The sequence below is a fragment of the Prionailurus bengalensis genome, chromosome E4, assembly GCF_016509475.1.
Source record: "Prionailurus bengalensis isolate Pbe53 chromosome E4, Fcat_Pben_1.1_paternal_pri, whole genome shotgun sequence".
Taxonomy (NCBI): Eukaryota; Metazoa; Chordata; class Mammalia; order Carnivora; family Felidae; genus Prionailurus; species Prionailurus bengalensis.
In genome coordinates, this window is record NC_057360.1 from 55,068,526 (window position 1) to 55,088,883 (window position 20,358).

Below are 20,358 nucleotides of genomic sequence, written 5' to 3' on the forward strand. Positions count from 1 at the left end.
GTGGCAGAGGTTGAAGTGGAATCCAGGTATTCTGATTCCAAGCCATGTTTTATTTTCACTATGCTTTAGTACTTCTCTAAATTCTAATTTTTTAAATCAAATATCTGTAGATATAAAATTAACAATATCACTTAAATATTCTTTCAGGTTTTTGCCATTTTCTTCCTACCATAAAAATAAAAAGTACATCCCATTAATGCATTCATCAAGCAAGTATGGTCCCAATTCTTACGGAAGTCAACATTTTAGAGATGAAAATCCTAAGAAATGGATCTGTGACAAGGTAAGTTGGTGAACATTTAAAAATGATGTTCCTTTGGAAAGGCTAAAAATATGCACCAATTGCAACAAATATAAATATTCTTATTGCAGCTAACACTTTCCTGGTTATAAAATTATTTATAGCTATTTTATGTATGCATGGCACTGCCGACTTGTGGCAGTGAAAGGTTTGTGTTTTTGTTTTTTAGTGTTATATGTCAGCCACCCTATGATCTCTGACATGCATCATGGCTTTGCCAAAGCCAGTCAGGGTCAAAGTTTGACTCTGCGATTACAGAGTAGAGTCCACTTCTCAGGCACGGAGATCAGCGCTTGGTTGTTTTCTCTCAACCTCTGTGTGTATGTGGATAGATGGAGAAGTAGATGGTAGATAGATGGATAGCTAGATAGATGGATACATAGATAGATGGATAGATAGATGGATGGATAGATGGATAGATAGATAGATGATAGACAGATGGATAGATAGATAGATGATAGATAGGTGGATAGATAGATAGATAGGAATCTATAATATGATATAGAAAAGAAGAGGCAAATAAATATTAAATGACTCCAGAGTTATATTTGTTAGCATTTACATAAAAATTTCTAAATAGGAAAACCACCAAGATTTCTTGTATAATATGAGGCCAATGAAAGTTGTTACTGTGTGTTTGTCCTATTATCTAACAGAAACTGTAACTTAATTACAAAAAATAATTACACAGATAAAGTGAAGTTGTAAGTGACTTTTTGGAAAAGGGTTAAGGCCACTGAGGTCTATATAGTATATTAGACATACTGGTTCTATTAATAGTCTGTCAATGAGGATTTATTCATTTATACACGGCCTCCTTCCAAAAGGATTTAAGGCACCATACTAAAAGGCAAATACAGCAAAGGTTATATTTTAGAAATAAAAATAAGAGAAAGTGATCTTAAATGAGAACAGTTGCCTATGCTCACAAAATAAAGGGAACATTACTGCAGTGGCAGCAGGAATTTCAGCTTATAGATGGCGAAGACGAAGAGGAAAACACAAGTTATAGACATATCCTCATTACTCAAGAGGAAGAAACATGTTAGACCCTTAAGAAAAATGAGATCTTTCTTTATTTTACTAAACTCTAAGAAAAAATCTTTTTTTAGGATATTGTAACCATGGGATTACCAAGGGTAAGTTACTGGGGAATGCTGTGGATTCTTTAGAAAGTGTCTTTTTCTTTTCACCTACTAAGTCATCTTTCTTAAAAAATGATCTCTAAAATACTAAATAATAATTCCACAGCATAAGGAATGTGTACAGTGAGTAGTTCTTCCTAACTCCTTGATTGGCAAACCTAAATATTTGGTGATGATGTATTCTAGGCATTTGCTTTTACCTAATATGCAACCATTTAGAATATAAGCTAAATATAATTTTCAAACTATTTAATTTCATATTTTGAATGTGCATAATATGATCTACATCTTATTTCTATTTGACATAAACATCTTTTGCTTTTATGCCCTCTCACCATTTCATTTAATTCAAGGAAGTGTTCATTTCTTTAAAACATAAATGACTTACCTTAGGACATTAAGCTACTTTACAGTAAGAAAGATTCTTGTGCAAATGTTTCTTTCCTAAAATAATACGGTTCTTTTTGGTTTTATATGACAGATTCACCTCATACATTCTGACATTCCAAGAATATGCATTTATCTGGGGTGCCTGGGTGGCTCAGTGGGTTAAATGTCTGACTCTTGATATCGACTTAGGTTGTGATCTCACAGTGGTGGGATTGAGCCCCTGGTCAGGCTCAAGGCTAAGCATGGAGCCTGCTTAAGATTCTCTCTTTCCCTCTGTCTCTCTCTGCCCCTCCCCTGCAGCTGGCTTTCTCTCACGTGCAGACACATGCTTTCTCTCAAAATAAATAAATAAAACATTAAAAAAAAAGAATATGCATTTGTCTTATTGAAGTAAGCAACTTCATGGACATACAGAGACTTTTGGTTACTCGCTAAAGTGAAAAATAGTTTATTTTGTTCTTTTGAGGAATCATTGTGTGCCTCTGCATACTTTTAGAAAGTATACATACTTTAAAAGCTAATGACAAATAATTGTTCTTGTAGGCCCTCAAAATTAAGATGGAAACGTGTAGGGATTTTAAAAATCTTATTAAATCATGAATCCACTTAACCCTACATAAAACCATGTAGAAAAATACTAAAAACAAATTGAAATTCCTTCTTCTCTCTATTCCTTCCTTATTTCTTACTACTTTCTAACCTCTTCAAATAACCATATTAAATAAACAAATCATTCTTCTGTGTGGCTAATGTAATCTGCACAATATAGGGGGAGACATTTTGTTGTTTATATGTTAAATCTTACAACTATTAGACATAATTTATATTTTGACTTGATATTAAGTGATTTGGGTGAGAATTGGGTCCAGTAAACTACTAAAGGTAGGCTTCTTTTTATTTATTTTTATAAAACTTTGTTTCTTGATTACTCAGGTTGTAGTTAACAATTTATTCATTATTAGTGGAGTAAGGATAGTTTTAGGGAAGCTAGAGTTATTAAGCTCCAAATATTGAAGAAGGAAAGCTGACCTGGTTTGTGCTTCTTCTGTGGGAAGACAGACTGTTTACAAACATTTAAATGTACATGACATTGAGTTGAAAGCAGTAAATTGATTTCAGCCAAGAAACAGCTCAATTAAATATAGGTGGTTCCTGTTTCTCCACATTTTCCATCATGTTTTCAGATCATCCCTTTCTCTTCTATCTTCTATAGGCATGGAGGTTATAATTTTCAAATGATTTGTTACACGATGTTGAAAGGTATCAGTTGAGAGAAAATCAAATGTTAATTAGGTACTGTTTCTCTAATCACATTCACATTAACTCAATTAAATATAAAATATTATTTAGTATTTTTGTTTTATGTTTAATGCTGTTGATACAAATAACACTATACAAGGACATCACAAAGTCAACACATGGAGAGCAAATAGTACAGTTTTTTCTTCATAGTATGAAAATCAATAATGAAAACTAACATATATATTATTTTTCTTAAAAGTATGGAAATCTATAAGAAAAAAATATAATAAAACATATCATATCACTTATGCATATTTCTTTAATCTATTCATAAAATGCTCCAACTTAAGCCTCCAACTAGATTGGTAGGCCTGTGTCTTAAATGGTCAGACTTTTTAAGTTCAGGTACATAATTTGTAGTTATAAATCCTTTGTCATGCTTATATCAATCTTTAAAATAAAAGTGAAGTTCAATAAGGAGTATATACCAGTCAGTCACTATTAATTTAATCTATTTGGGTATATCTAAAAGAGTTGGACAATACAAAAATACAGCATACTAGAAACATTCTTTTGGTTGTCAAAACATTCACATATGTTCATATTTACTGAAGCAGAAGTAATAGTCTAAGGCCTTTATCTAAATTGGAATGAGTTCTCACATGCATTTTAGACAATTGATTTTAATGGAACGATTTCATGTTTTCCCATGTTTGCAGAGTTCAGGAAGAGACTTTTAAGACGGCTCATGTTCACAGAGCCTTTCTTCATATGCCTTATTGTAGGTGAATTACAACAGGAGGGCAGCCCTTTTTTGTTATTTTCACATACATTTTCGTCCTAAACAGGATTTCATAAGCTACAAAGCATAAAAATATCTAGTACTCCGAAGAATTAATTTAGAGAACCTAAGCATATTGCACAGAACATAAAGTTGACCTTTACCGTCTACAGCTTTTGGAATGGAGTGGGATGTGGAACACATCAGAGATTTAATGTGGCACATCGCTGTCTGCAGAAACTTGGGTGGGACTGTGACTGCTTGCCCATTGCACCCGGTGATTGAATCTGCTGTCACCAGCATCCTGATAATAATGAACATTCAGCTTAACGACCGTGATTATGATTATCATAATTGATGTGCAAGTGCAGTGTGTGGGGATCATTACAGCTGAACTGTACAGCAGAGAAACATGCCTCAGTTATGGATAATTTTACTTTTATGCATTGATTGGGATAAAATATGCCATTCTATTTCAACAGACCAGCTTCATATAATTTTAAGAATCTTTCTGTACATGTTGATTGATGATTACTTACTTGCTGAAAAACAGCCCCTTACAGTTGTTTGTTTTGTTTCGTTTCATTAGTAAATGTAAACAATTAAATAATTAGGTGTAATTGAGGGAAAACATTTTGCTTATGAGGTTGGCCTTCAATAATCAAGTATTCAGTTTAAGTGGTTTTTTTTTTCTCTCTCTCTCTCTCTCTTTCTCTCTCACAATGCACCAGGGACCGAAATGCTTCAATTTTTTTTTTTCCTGTGGTTACCCTCGTATTAGTCTTCTTGAGGTCAGTAGGCTTCAGGAAAAATAGGAGTTTAAATAATTTTTATTATAGATCTATAGATGCATTTGCATATGTATGTATTTATTATACTCATTTTTATGTATTTTAGAAAACAGGACAGAGACAAATATTATTTATTAAAATAATATTTAACCTATGGAATAATCTTAAAATATGTGTATTTACACTATCTATGTTTTTTAATCACTGCCTTGTTTCTGATAGATTTATTGTATTGTGTAGTAATTTTCAGTTATGCTTTTACAAAGGATTTCTGATGTGAATTTTAACTTGTGAATGAAAGTAATGGGTGCAGTGATATATCCAAGATTTTCAGTAGCTAAGATCTGACCATATTAGTCTATGATTATTAACCTAAGGGCTTAATTTGCATTTAAGTCCAAAATGTTACATTTGAGTGACGAACAATCATAATAGAACACATGCATAGTAAGCTATTAAAAAAACTTTTATTTTGTAACTGCAGTAGAGTCTGGGATTGAGAGATCTTTCCGTCAGATTATTAATAACTGTACAGCTCTAAAGAGACTCTGGCAAACATTTCCTTCTGCGATCTGTAAGATTTACGTTACCCCAGGTAAGCTGTTTGCCCTACATGTGCAGCTGTACTGCATGGTATAGGACAGAATCTTTGTTTGACAGTGAGAGGTTTTATAGCTCGCCTGTAAAATTTTTCTTTTGACAATTTTTGGTCCCAATGTGATTCTTGAACTTTATTAGAAGTTCTTCTTTAAGTTTGTCTCCAAAAAGTCAACATATGCTAGTCTTCTTTGCGTAGTTACTAATTGAGGAATTCTTCAATGACAAAAATCTTGGAGTATGTTATCTGCACTTCTCTGCAGTTAATCTCTTAACCTTAATTAAAAAAAATAAAACCTCAAATGCCTCTATTTATCTTGTTGTTGTTGGAAATTAGGTTAATGTATCAGCGAAAATTTTAGGCTTCTAGACTTTTGCCCTAATCCCTAGGTATAGGATCACAGCTTTAATTTCTTTCTGTGCTCCTGATGATGTCTTTATCTGACTTGGCAAAAAAAGGAGGTTTACCAGAATTTGGAGCCCCCAAATGACTGCATATGTAACGAGTGAATATTGTTGATGTCTTAGAAAGAGGCTGATTTTGATCTTAGGCATTATGGAAGTGTTGGCACTATTATATGAACATGAGAATTAGCATGAACGGTACTTACTCAAGTGTCATTCTGGCTATGTCTGCAGGTTTGGCATGGAGAAGTCAAAGGGATATTTGTGTGTGGTGAGAGCATCTAAGACATACTCTCTTAGCAACATTAGTTCTCTAGAACTTATTCATCTTAAAACTGAAACTTGCTCCCTTTAACCAATATTGCTTCATTTTCTCCATCCCCAGTCCCTGGTAGTCACCAATCTACTCTGTTTCTAGGAGTTAAACTAGTATAGATTTCGTATATAAGTGAAATTATATAGTATTTGTCTTTCTCTGACTTATTTCACTTAGTATAATGCCCTCAGGGTTCATCCATGTTGGCTCAAATAGCAGAATTTCCTTTTTTATTGCTGAATGATATGCTTGTGTGTGTGTGTGTGTGTGTGTGTGTGTGTGTGTGTGTGTGTATCATGTCACATTTTCTTTAACCATTCATTCATCAGTGCACACATAGGTTGTTTCCATGTCTTGACTATTGTGAGTTACCTGTAGTGAACATGAAGGTGCATTTACCTCTTTGAGAAGTGATTTCATTTCCTTTGGTTATATATCCAGAAGTGGGATTGCTGAGTGATACAGTAGTTCTATTTTTGCTTTTTTGAGGAACTTCATAATGTTTTCCATAAGGGCTGTACCAATTCACGTTGCCATGAACAATACATAAGGGTCCCCTTTTCTCTATGTCCTCACCAACACTTATTATTATCCCTTGTCTTTTTGGTAAGAGTCTAGCACATTATTAAGGCTTTTGTTATATATTGTCAAACTGCCCTGAAGAAAATGTATAGTTTATTCTACAAGAGTGACAGTAAATTTGTAGAGATGTGAATTAATTTTAGAAGTGTCAGGAATACACATAATGTTAAAATTGAAAATGAATTGGATATGATAAAGTAAGAAAAAACAAAGTTTTCTGATTACTCCTAAGTTTCTGCAAGGGACAAACTGAATTTTTAGTGATACTATTCACTGAGATTGGGAAAAGAAAAGGATCAGAGTTTGCGGGGCAACTGTAGGGAAGGAATCTTGAGTTCAATCTTGTACATGTTTGGGTTTGAGATGACTTTGACTCATCCAAGTAGAAATGTTAAATAAATAGCTGAATATACATGTCTGTTGCTTCAAACAACAGCTTTGACCAGAGTCACAAAATCGAGTAGATCTGGTTCATAAATAAAGTTTAGTAAATTCGGTTCATAAATAATCCTTAAAATCATGAAAATGAGTGAAATAGCCTAAAGTAAAACCACAGAGTAATGAGAGGGCGGCTAGAAGTTTTGAGGAGTGCTGACGTTTAATGGCCATTTGGAGTAAGACAAGCGGTCAAGGAGGTAAACGTGAAGAAAACCAAAAGAATATGCTTATCAAAGAAGTCAAGGAAAGATAATGCAGTAAGAGTGATGAACCATGGCCAGTGATGCTATGAAGTTGAAGAAAGTGAAGATTAAAAAAAGCTCCATAGATTTAGAGAAATGAAAGTCATTGGTTACTTAGCAAGAGCTGATTCAATGACCATATGAGGAACTAAGCCGGACTGTAGTAGCTTGAGAAGGACTAAAAAATGGGGTTGGCGGGTGGGGTAAGGGAGAGATCAAACGTAGATAATTATTTGAATAAGTTTGGCTGTGAAAGGGAGAAGAGAGGTTTATAGGGCAATAGCTATAGGGAAATACATAGTGAAGTATCCTTTTTAAAAGGTGGAAGAAGTTAGCATGAATAAATTTTACTGTGCTGTGTCTATATTATTATTTAACCAATTCCTGTGATTTCATATTAATTTGTCTCTTAAGTTAATCTTTTTGAATGCTCATATTCGGAAGCAGTGCTGAGGGCAGCGCTCCTGCAGCTCAGCCTTTGCCTACAAATGTGTTTAAAGCCGCCATTCTCTCCCACAGGCGATTTTGCAGTTTGGGCAACGTATAGACACATTTGTGGCTGTGACACTGGGCGCAAGGGGGTGCGAGGGGGTGCTACGAGATTCTAGTACCACCCACCTTGAGGCTCTGCACTCCTAAATTTACTATAATGCACAAGACAGCCCCCCACAACAAAGAACTATTTCCCTAAAATGTCACTCATGCCGCTGTTTAGAAACCTTGGGTTAAAAAAGAGCATGCATGTTTTTAAGGCTTTTGATTCATCTTCCCAAATGTCTGACAGAAAGAGTAATCTCATTTGCATGTCCACCTAGAAATTTATGTGAGCTTCCATTGCCCTGCATCTCATCAATTCTGAGTATCGTTTATCATCATTAATTTTACAAATGAAAATGGCATCTTTAAAATTTTACATTACTTTGATAAAAATTTATCCTAAAAATCTTTTCAGATCATTAGTCACTTGCTCTATAAGTTACATGTTTACGTCTTTTGCCCATGTTTCTTTTCATTAGCTTGTTTTTTCTCTATTATTATTTTTTTTAATTATATACATGAACACTTGCTTTCGAGGTAGGTTTTTTTTCTTATTTATTCTGCTTGGAATTCTTTGGGTTCCTTAATTTATAATATCTTTTACCAAATTGGAAAAATCTCAGCCACTATATCATCTTCAAAGTTTAGTATTTCTTCCTCTTCTCTAAATTTTCTGGAATTCTGATTTGATATGTTTTCTATATATGTGATGTATTGTAACCTTTATTTCATGTTTTTCTTTGCCTTGTCTCTTCATGTTGATTGTTGTATACTTTATTAAAACTATTTTGTATGTCTGTCTTCAGTTGTGTGTACTCCATTGTTAAATCCATGGGATTTCTTGTCTCAATTATTTATTTATTTATTTATTTATTTATTTATTTATTTATACACACTCTACTTTTTTTTTTCTTTTTCAAGTGAGTCTGGTCAATTTTGATACTGCCCTGTTCATTTTTTATTCTTTTAATTCTCTTAAAAAATTATTTTTGGTGGGACGCTTAGGTGGCTCAGTTGGTTAAGCTCATGACTTTGGCTCAGGTCATGATCTCACAGCTCGTGGGTTCGAGCCCCGTGTTGGACTCTGTGCTAGACAGCTTGTTCAGAGCCTGGAGCCCACTTCAGATTCTGTGTCTCCTTCTCTCTCTGCTCCTCCCCCACTCATGCTCTATCTCTCTCTTTCTCTCAAGGATAAACAAATGTAAAAAAATTAAAATAATAATAATAATTGGAGCGCATGGGTGGCTACATTGGTTAAGCTCCCTAATCTTGATTTTGGCTCAGGTCATGATCTCACCATTCATAAGATCAAGCCCCACATTTGGCTATGTGCTGACAATGCAGAACCTGCTTGAGATTCTCTCTCTCTCTCTCTCTCTCTCTCTCTGCTCCTCCTCTAAATAAATAAATAAATAACTTTTGTGGCTGCCAGCAATTAACCCAAAGGTTGTTTTCATTATATAATTCCAAAGTTTGATGTTCAGTCAACTCTGAGTCATGATGGATTTTTTCATCGACAGCCTTCTTTTTGTTATTTAAAATGGTTTTCATTTAACATTTTCTATTGTCTTAATTTTTGGATTATGAGTTTTTGTTCCTTGGAACGTTATGTATGGGAATTTTTTGATGCCTGGTTTAAGGTACATTTCTTCGGAAATGGTTTCTGTTTGTTTCTACCAAGAGCTTCGTGGTACTGCCCACCTGGGACCTCTGTGAACTGAACTTCGGTTGACATCCACACCTATATGAGGACAAGTTCATTGTTAGGAACTCGCAGGAAAGACTTCTTTTTTTCCTCTGTCTCTCCACTCAACTGACAGCCAAGAATGAGACAGGGACATATGGCAAGGTCTCCCTCCTAGGGTCATTTTCCTTTTCTCGTTCATCTTCAGAGAATGTCATTTGTCAGGAGTGCTGCATTTATACAGAGTTCTCCAGTGTAACTTCACACTCTGCTGCCGCCCAGTTGTCAGTTGCTTGATCGTGTACCCAAACTCTAAGAGTCTGTAAATAAATACATACCTCAAGACAAACACTGACTGTGGCCCTCACGAGATTTGCACTTTCTTGTCAATTCTTTCTTACAGAGAATCCCTTATGTTTTTTTCCAGGTCATCTGTATATTTAAAAGATCCTAAAATCTTGGGGCACCTGGGTGGCTCAGTCGGTTAAGCATCCAACTTTGGCTCAGGTCATGATCTCATGGTTTGTGAGTTGGAGCCCCATGTCGGGCTCTGTGCTGACAGCTCAGAGCCGGGGGCCTACTTGGGATTCTGTGTCTCTCCCTCTCTCTCTGTCCCTCTCCTGCTGACACTCTCTCTCTTTCTCAAAAATAAGTAAACGTTAAAAAAATTTTTTTAAAGATCTTAAAATCTTTTATCCAGAAACTTTAAGTGAAACAAACCTCCCGAACTTCTAGTTTGCTGTATTGCCAGAAATTAAAGTACTGACCCTTTCTCTATCTCAAATGTTGGGATAATTTTTGCTAGGTAACAAATTGTCTATTAATTTAAATTGTCTATTAATTCTGTGCGGTTATTTTAGAGGGGAATGGTTCTTACCTAAGAAACCCTTGTAAAGTTTTTCTAAATATTAAATAATTCGTTACCTCAATATAGTATCAATTGATTTGAAATTTATTCTTGTGTGATGATGATTCAGTTTTACATTTTTACAAATAGCTACTAAGTTCCCTTAATACTATTTATTACATTGTTTCTTATGGTTAGCAATGCTATTATTTTTATTATTCTCTTCATTTAGTTACTATTTTATTTACTTTGGGATTTTTGTAGATTTTTTTTTTCGTTTTAGAGACAGAAAGAGCAGGGGAGGGGCGGAGGGGGAGAGGTTTAGAAAGTCTGAAGCAGGCTCCAGGCCCAGCTGGGAGCCCAGCTCTGGGTTGGGACTCAGGATGCTAAGATCATGACTTGAGCTGAAATCAAGAGTCAGACGCTTAAGCAACTGAGCCACCCAGGTGCTCCTAGACTTTCTATCATCTTATATTAACGTTTCTACTGTATGCACCACACTTACAGTTTTATATATTGTATGTTTTTAAAATGTTACCTCAATTACATGTCAAGCAGATACAGACACCAGAATATTATTTATAATAATAATGGCACAATGTACTCTCCACCTGACTTACAGAAAAAAATACTCCTATTATTTTGGAGTCTTACGTGTCCCTCTTAATGATTCTGTGCTTTCGGTTCCTAACTAGAGGTATCTGCTATCCTAAATTTTTAATAATTTCTTCGCTTTGATCTATACTTTTATTACATATATTTATATGCCTAAGCAGCTAGTTTTGCATGATTAGGCACTTTATATATACATCTTTTTATAGGTGTGTAAATTATACCATGTGTTTTTCTTAACAACTTGCTATATAGCTACATTTCATTCTTTTTCACTGATGTAAAGTATTTCACACATCAGTTTGCCACAATTTATCCATTTTACTGGAGATGAATATGGGCTTGTTATAGCTTTTTTGCTCTAGGAAACCATGCTGTTATGAGTGTTACACCTGCTCTCTTACATATCTCCTGGCTCCTGTATGAAAGGTATTACTGTTTGTAGGATATGTCCATCTTTACATTTGTTCATAAGAACTTATTTTTCAAAAGGTTCTACAGATTTAGGGTAATAAAGGGATATCCAGTATTCCTGAAAACATGCATTATTGCTAACTTGAAAATGTTTTGCCAATCAGGGGCACCCTCGTGGCTCACTCAGTTGAGCGGCCGACTTCGGCTCAAGTCATGATCTCGCGGTCCGTGAGTTCAAGCCCTGCTTTGGGCTCTGTGCTGTCAGTTCAGAGCCTGGAGGCTGCTTCAGATTCTGTGTCTCCCTCTCTCTTTGCCCCTCCCCCACTCATGCTCTGTCTGTCTCTATCAAAAAATGAATAAACGTTAAAAAAAATTAAAATGTTTTGCCAATCAGCTAAGTGTAACATTACAGTTTTAATGAACATTATCTTGATTTTAATGCAGTTGTGCTTTCTTCTCGAAGAGCGCACTCTGTCAATAAAAATTATAGCTTTTTTTCCACATAGAGTCTTCACACTGTTACTAGGTTTATTCCTAAGTATTTGTTTGTTATTTGATTGTTATTGTGCAAGAGTTCTTCTCTCATTTATTTTCCAACTTTCTCTTGTTATATAGCCATTTTTTTGTTGTTCACATGTGTTTTTGTTATTGTATTAGTTTATTCAGGTTACCATAAAACACCACAGACTGGGTGGCTTAAACATCAGACATTTACTTTCTCACAGGCTGGAAGAACCAAGATCAAGGTGCTGGCAGGGGTGGCTTCTGGTGAGGAATCTGGCTTATAGACAGCTGCCTTCTCACTGCTGTGTTCCCACAGGGCCTCTTCTCTGGGCATGCATAGAGGAGGAGGGGGAGGAGGAGGGGGAGAAGCACAGAGGGGGAGGGAAGGGGAGGGGGAGAGGGAGAAGAAGGGGGAGAGGGAGAGGGAGGAGGAGGGGAGAGGGAGAGGCTGAGAGGGAGGGGAGGGGGAGGGGGAGAAGCAGTAAGAGGGAGGGAAGGAGAGGGGGAGAGGGAGAAGAAGGAGGAGGGGGGAGGAGAAGGGGGAGAGGGGGAGGGGGAGCATAGAGGGGGAGGGAAGGGGAGGGAGAGGGGGAGGAGGATCATAGAGGGGGAGGGAAGGGGAGGGGGAGAAGGAGGGGGAGAGGGGGAGAGGGGGAGGCTGAGAGGGAGGGGGAGGGGAGAAGGAGGAGTGGTGGGAGGGGAGGGGGGGAAGGGGACAGGGAGAGGGATTGAGAAAGAGAGAAAGAAATGCATTTTATTCTCTTCCTCTTCTTGTACTTCTTATGATACCAGTCCTATTGGATTATGTTTTGGAGTCAGAGTCTCTCATTTCAAATTGCTACTTTGGTGTATAATTTTGAGCAAATTTAAAAAATTCTCTGTATCTCAGTTTTCTCATCTGTGGAAAGGGAAAATATTTTACCTTACTCACAGTGTTGTCATGACGACAGAATTAGGGAACCGTATAAGTGACTTAGAATACCCAACATGGTAAACACCATACAGTTTAGTTATTATATTTATGACCCTTTTGGTTTCTTTTCCCATTCTATTATTCTATTAGTATATTTTGATCACTAATGTTGAAATGATATCCTAAATCTCTAATGCTCTCTGTATCTATCATTTAAAATTTCTCCGTCATTAGCCCCATTTTCATGTGTTAACATTAAAAAAGCTATTTAGACAGTAACAATAAAATAACATTAATAAATTGACTGAGTCCTAGATCATTAAAAGATTAATTTGCCCTGTATTACTATTAAATTTATTTTCCATACCATATATATTTCATGTTTTAATATTACAAAAGTAAATATTGAATTTTAAACATATCAGACATCTAACATGTTACTTCTAACACAATATGTGAAAGCTTTCTATCAAGCTGAATTTTAATTCATAGATAACATTTCCTATCCTTTTGTATCTCTCAGTTGATTTTTATATCAGAATATAAAAAGCAGTGCTTTAAAAATCGTTCTTGGTAAATTTCCAAGTTGGTGCTTAATGCTGTTTTTAACTCTTACAAAAAAGAACAGGAAACCAGCAGTGACACAGACCATAAAAATAAAGGACAAGTCAAACACTTCTTTTGTTACCTTATTGTTTCATATCACTTTATATAACCTGCAGACAAGTTCAGCACTCCACTCATCTGTCTGGAGATGGGCGTCCTGCTTGAGAATTCATTTAAGGAAACTGTTCCATTGTGAAAATTATTGTGAATGCAATTTCTTTTAATATGCTTAACTGAATATTTTCCAAACCTTGACTAAGTGCCATATATTTTCTCCCAAAGATGTTGGGTACAGAGTTATTTATCTGAACATTCATATCCATCCTAAAAAGATACTGGACACCATACTACCCAACTGATATTGAGAATTCTACAGTTAGTAACTTTGATTATACTAGTGGCATTCTGAAATAATGTCATTAACTCCAGATTAAACTACAAGCGCTTTTTTAGGTGGCTATTATAAGGTTATCAGCTCTTAGCAAAAAATTTAAATCTGCTAGCATGCTCGGAGTTTAACCAATATGAAATATCAGATGACTAAAGAGTGAGACTTGCTGGTCTGGGCAGCAACGAACTCTAAGGGTATCGATTAAATACTATTAAGATACAAAAGTAGTGAAAATACTTCACACTGTTGACTGGCAAGATACAAATGTTGACCTTACTTTCTTATTAAATCTATTCCAAGAGCTATTGGCAAGGGTTTTGCTCACAATTGGAATATGTAAAAAAACCTAAATTTCCTCCTCTATAATTCCTCAGTTGGAAAATGTGGTCCCTTGATGATGATCTAAGGCTTTGAAGAATAAGTGGATTTCAAAGAGAAAATTAGATGGTACTTATTATGCTGTGTAACTAGCAATGTGTTGTCGTTTGTTGGACTATAAATGTCTTGCTTTCCCTACCTTCTTCCTTTAGTCATGGAACCTGCCTGTAAGAAACATGAGAGGAAAAAGTTGCTATTTTACTCCTTCAACTGTTGTCTTTGCTTATCCCAGAGACAGCTCACACCTATGCCCAGTACAGAACATTTCATGGACTCCCTGACCCCCGGTTTCTTCTGAATCCAGTCTACCCACACAGTCACTTACGCCAAATCTCTACTTCCTTAGGAAACCTTTTCCTAACTATACCCCCTCTGCCAAGTGAAGTTATGCATGACTGGCAAGTATAGTATTTTAAAAATTAAGCCTTAATGTAAAAACTACATCCTAGTCCAAAATTACATTTTTTCATGGTAAATAAAATATCATTTCTGTGCATTTATTCAGAATTATTATTATGTATTTTTTCAAAGTATGCTTTTGTTAACCCATCTAATTATTTGTCATTAGAAGACTGAGCTAGAAACATTGAGTCCAGATTTTTTGATGCCATGTACCAGGATGACGTTTCTTATAGCAATAAAATGAAGAGCAAATAGCATTTACCACATGCTTTTTTCCTTCACTTTTATGTCATGCTTGTATTATTTTAAGAAAATTACTTCCATTTTATTTGTGAACATATTCAGTAGAAGTTCATTTATATTGCTAAAGCCTATAAGCCATTAAAAAAAGACTGAAGCATTTTCTTCAAAATACTATTTTGAAGAGAAATAAATGGAATTTGAAACCATACTGTTTGAATCTAAAGGTTGCTTACATTATTTTGATGTGATTTTTGAGACATGCATATTTTTTTTCTAATTGAAGTCAGAAATCATCTGTCATTTTAGATTTGACATTTAATATACATAAATAATGTCCAGAGGGTGGAAACAATCTAATTTGCAAGTATTAATATACTTTCTAATCCTAATAGCATTAATTGAGGAGCTAAAGTACTATATGTAAAATGTATATTTTGTTTTTAAAGTAGCTTTCATATTTGTGGGTAGCCTTACCTAAATATCAAGGTACAGTGAAAATCCTAAAAATATACCAGAAAAAAGATAATAGAATATATTAGATATATTGTTCACAGGTAACATATATACTTTTTCTTTTTTACCCCAAAACATTATTAATAAAACTTCCCTGCTTTAACTTTCTAACTCTCATCTTACTGATCTATAATAGACATAAATGCTTACAATAAAAAAGGATCTCAGGTTGCATGAATTTGTCAGAATTAGGGATTTTCAGTTATCACATGTTAAGTGTTTGGTATTCTATGAAGTAACTTATCTCAGAATATAGCTACTATGTTAGTATAATGTTATGGCTTAGTCGTATTAAAGTAATCAATAGTAGCTTTAAGGATGATTTTTCATAATATGGTAACATAAAAGTAAAGTCCACATTTAGGAAAGCTTCTTTCTGCTATAGAGTACAATATGATTTATAGTACAGTCTCAGTAAAGTCTACTATTCCAAAGCAAAGAAAGGTAGTTTTTCAAATGTTATTAGTTTTTTTTTTAAAAAAAGAAATATATATATATATATATATATATATATATATATATATACACATACATATCATGACCTCATAGGGGATAACAATGTACTTAGTTCTAGTTTTTTTAGTTGATTTTTTAATTGAAGCATTACCAATATACAGTGCTTTCTTAGTTTCAGGTGTACGATATAATAATTCAACAATTCTCTACATTACTCAGTGCTCATCAGGATAACTTTACTATTAATTCCCCTTTATCTATTTCACTCACCTTCCCTCCGGCAACCAGCAGTTTCTTCTCCGTATTTAAGAGTCTCTTTTTGGTTTGTCTCCTTTTTTTCCTTTGTTCATTTGTTTTGTTTCTTAAATTCCACATATGAAATCATATGGTATTTGCCTTTCTCTGTCTGACTTACTTCACTTAGCATTATACTCTCTAGGTCCATCCATGTTGTTGAAAATGGCAAGATCTCTTTTTCTTTTTTATGGCGGAGGAATATTCCAGTGTGTATGTATGTGGATAGACACTGGGTTGCTTCCATATCTTGACTACTGTAAATAATGCTGCAATAAACAGAGGAGTCTGTGCCTTTTCAAATGAGTGTTTTGTTTTCTTTGGGTAAATACCCAATAGTGGAGTCGCTGGATCATATGGTAATTCTATTTTTAATTTTTTGAGGAATCTCCATTCTGTTTTCCACAGTAGCTGCACCAATTTGCATTCCCACCAACAGTTCACCAGGGTTCCTTTTTCTCCACATCCTCACCGAGACTTGCTATTTCATATCTTTTTGACTGTAGCTATTCTGACAGGTGTAAGGTGATATCTCATTGTGATTTTGACTTGCATTTCCCTGATGATGAGTGACATTGAGCATCTTTTCGTGTGTATGTTGGCCCTTTGTATGTCTTCTTGGTTTTGTTTATAAATGTTGTGGTCAAAGAGTTTGTTACCTCTAGAACATGTTGCCTGAGATATGTCTTCAACGTATACTCGGAGTTCGTCTTTGCCCCATTAAGCTCACAAATCCCTTTCTGCACAACTACGAACACACACCCATATATAAGGAAAGGCATCACCGGGTGGGGAGGAAAGGGGAAGTGACTAAAGAACCAGCTTTTTCATATTGAAACTTACATATAAATGTGAAATTCCATACTATGATTATCTTCTCTATGGAAGTATAATTGTTCATTATACTTTATATTAATGTATAACAATTATACATTACAATTGTCAATTATACCTCCATGACAAGTGTGTGTTACCTGGTTGTGGATTTGGACTTTAGTACACAAGAGCTGTCCGCTTATGTAGACTCCCTAGATCACTAATATAAGTCAAGTCACTAGCTTTCTTCCACTTAACCATATTTTCCTTTGTAGGAAATAGTTTTACCTATCTTGTTTCTTCTACTTATCTTATGTGGGAAGTTTGACTTAAAGACAGGCAAAGTGGATTTTCAGTTTAAATCAGGAGACTGCTATTTTCTTCAGAAATAATGTTAAGACTTAAGTTAATAGTTTGATACCTTTTTTGACATCTTACTCTTTAGATATATAATTAGAGCTTTGGACCTCTGTCCAAAATTAAAGTGCAAATAACAAAAGCACAAAAAATTTGTACGCCATCAATTTAATTTTATCGGATACTAATTTCCTTCACGAAACAAATAAAACAATATATACTTTTTAATATTTGTTTACAATTATTACTCTCAAATGTCTATTTTATAAAAATGGAGACATGACTCCAAATTTTATGAATCCAAATTTTACAAGTAAAGAAATGAAATCGTGTAAAAATAAATTTCAATGAAAACACTACCATGTTTTCACTTTGAATAAAACCTGAAATGTTGGGGTAGACTTCTAATGTGGCAGTACCCTTCTCTTTCACATTATTTTAATTTCATGTTTTTGTTCTAATGACAACACACGCTAAAAGAATAACTTACCTAGGTATGCAGTGTCAGGCAGAATCAGAACTCCGATAACTTGCTTTGCCGGAGAGCAAAGGTTGGAGTAAAGGAATATAAAAGTTTTCCAAGAAATCTCTAGATTGAATCCATGTCATTTCATTTCTTTAGTCCTTAAGCCTTTGAGGTTATGTGTTTTGGAGTCTGCATTATTATCGAGTCTGTGACAGCTGAAAGTTGTGCATCCATGTATCCGTTTTAGGGACACCGCAGCAGAAGTGAATTGGAACAGAGATTTGTGATGTTCCTGGTGTTCAGAGATTTCTATCTACACAGAAATAAACAAATTGTCATTTTCCATTTCAGCTTCCAAAAGCGTTTCCTCCAGAATATTAGAGAGTTGGCATAATTATCTTCCTCTAATCTTATTTTCCAGAGTAAAAGCTCTCTCAAAAGGATTCGTGACTTTACAGCACCATGTATAATATGGCTATAGTGCATTAAAATGCATTTATAGTGCATAAAATTACCTAAGTAATCCAATCCATGAATGAACTCCATATCATATTGTTCTGACCATGACTTCCTATTTCTTCCAAGTATTTTTAAACTTACACTTAAAGTTGAATCCTTATCTTCGAGACTTCTCATTTCATATTCTGCCCTCTTCTTCTCATAAAAATTCTCTGGACATAAAAAGGCTCTGACTTAAAGTTGACTACAGGAGTATGCATGCCTGTATTCAGGATTTTGGGGTAGCCTATTTGACAGTAATTCATGCTGATGCAGAAAGAGATGATCAGGATGGCATGTGGAACTTTTTTTTTTTTTCATCAAACAACAAAACCAGATGTTTTTCCAAAGATTGCAGATAATACACCTGGTCATGAAGTTTGAAGAATTTCCTTCCAGTTGAAGTTATACTCAACAATAGAACTATTAATCATTTTGAAGACAGAAAGATAGTCTGTAGTTTCCAAAAGGGGCTCACAAAATAGGATTTTTTTCTGTCATTATGTTATTAGGAACATGCCAGACCAAATTAATAAGTTGGTTGCTCTCAAATACTGGAGGAAAATGTTGGCTCCGTCGTTTACCCTATGATTTGTTAGAAATTATCAACTATTTGGGAGAAAATGGAGTATTTCTTCTATATTATTCTTTTGTTCTAAGTCACAACTCAACTTCAACATTTATTTCTTATGAGTTGTGATTTCTCCCCTATGGTATGTGCCTTTTTCCATTTGCAATAGGAGATGTTTCCAGACAAGGGTCTTTAGATAGGGCAGATCATAGTTTGGTTAATTTCCAGCCTTTTCAGGTCAACCCACTTTTTTAAGCTTTCTTAAAAACAAAACAAAACAAAACAAACAAAACAAAACAAAAATTTTAGAGAGTGAGAGCATGAGCATGGAAGAGGGGCAGAGGGGAGGAGAGGGGAGGGGAGAAAATCTCAAGGAGAGTGGAGCCTGACGCGGGGCTCAATCCCACATCCCTGGAATCATGACCTGAGCTGAAATCAAGAGTCAGATGCTCAACTGACTGAATCACCCTGGTGCCTTTCAAATCAATCTACCTTTTATGACAAAAAGCCACATTCTATGAAGTACTTTCTCAAAAGACAGAAGTACTCCAGCCGCATTTACTTCATTTTTTAATTGTGAAATCGTCACTCCTGAAGAAGTTGTTTAAAATCTGTGCTATTTTATAATCTATATCTCAAGATTCTCTCTGTATATAACAATATTAAGATGAATGATTCAACACAACTTTGAATATTATGTATGAACTATAAGAGTTACTTTGGGTATATCCTGCACTGTTCATAAATTAAATCACGGATAAATCGTAGAGATGTAAATTTGTGGAAGTAAAACCTTCCTCAGACTTCAATACCCAAACAGCAATAATCTCTATAATATCTTTTGAATAGCAAATGGCTTGGTAGACTCAACTGAGATTAGTTTCAATATGCTTTTTGCATGACTGTTTAGAGCAGCTAAATCTAGATATCTTGGTTTTGAACGTGTTTCCTGAGATTTTAGGAAGAAGCAATTTGATGAAAAGATCAAGAAACATCATTGTGGCTAAATTAATCACAGATTTACCGATAACTCACTGTGGTACTGTGGCCAGCTAATTATCTATATATTAGAGGCGTGAGTAATATTATTTTCTAACTGTCCTTCACAGGTACGAAACAATCAGAATGCACAACAGTCCCAGGGCTCCTTGCTGGGATATATAGTAACTGCTTAACTGCTAGATTGTGAAGGATGGTGGAAATGATGCTTGGGTTAGCAGCTGTTTACCAACAATAATCATAAAAGTATTTCCACGTGTTAATGACAGATAAGACCATACTGATGCATGCTGGCCGAATCTCAGCTCTGAATACAATGTGGATTTGTGTTTTAGCCATTCATTCCTGGCCGAGGAATGGGCACTACCTTTCTGGCCCACTGTGTAGCTATATTCAGTCTCAGGGTGTGTATGGCCTGTTGATTTCTTGTCTTATATTATCTTAACTGATTGTTGTAGTTCTTACAATCTATTTCATCAGTGTTCATTTATTAGCATAGGACCATATTATAGTGTTATAATGATTTCATCAGTGTTCATTTATTAATATAGGACTTTTACTCTTCATTGTAAAAAGTTGATTCAACTGCCGTTGTATGTGTTCATTATGATCATGTGGGTGTAACTA

The 20,358-nt window shown here is 34.9% G+C and overlaps 1 protein-coding gene across 2 annotated transcripts in view; it reads left to right on the forward strand.

The window, feature by feature from the left end:
- SPATA17 (spermatogenesis associated 17) overlaps positions 1 to 20,358 on the forward strand; it is a 198,291-nt gene that overhangs the window by 137,915 nt on the left and 40,018 nt on the right. For both annotated transcript variants that reach the window (XM_043568427.1, XM_043568428.1), the window contains one exon: positions 148 to 283. In XM_043568427.1, the coding sequence (XP_043424362.1) occupies positions 148 to 283 (136 nt within the window). The remainder of the gene's footprint in view (positions 1 to 147; positions 284 to 20,358) is intronic.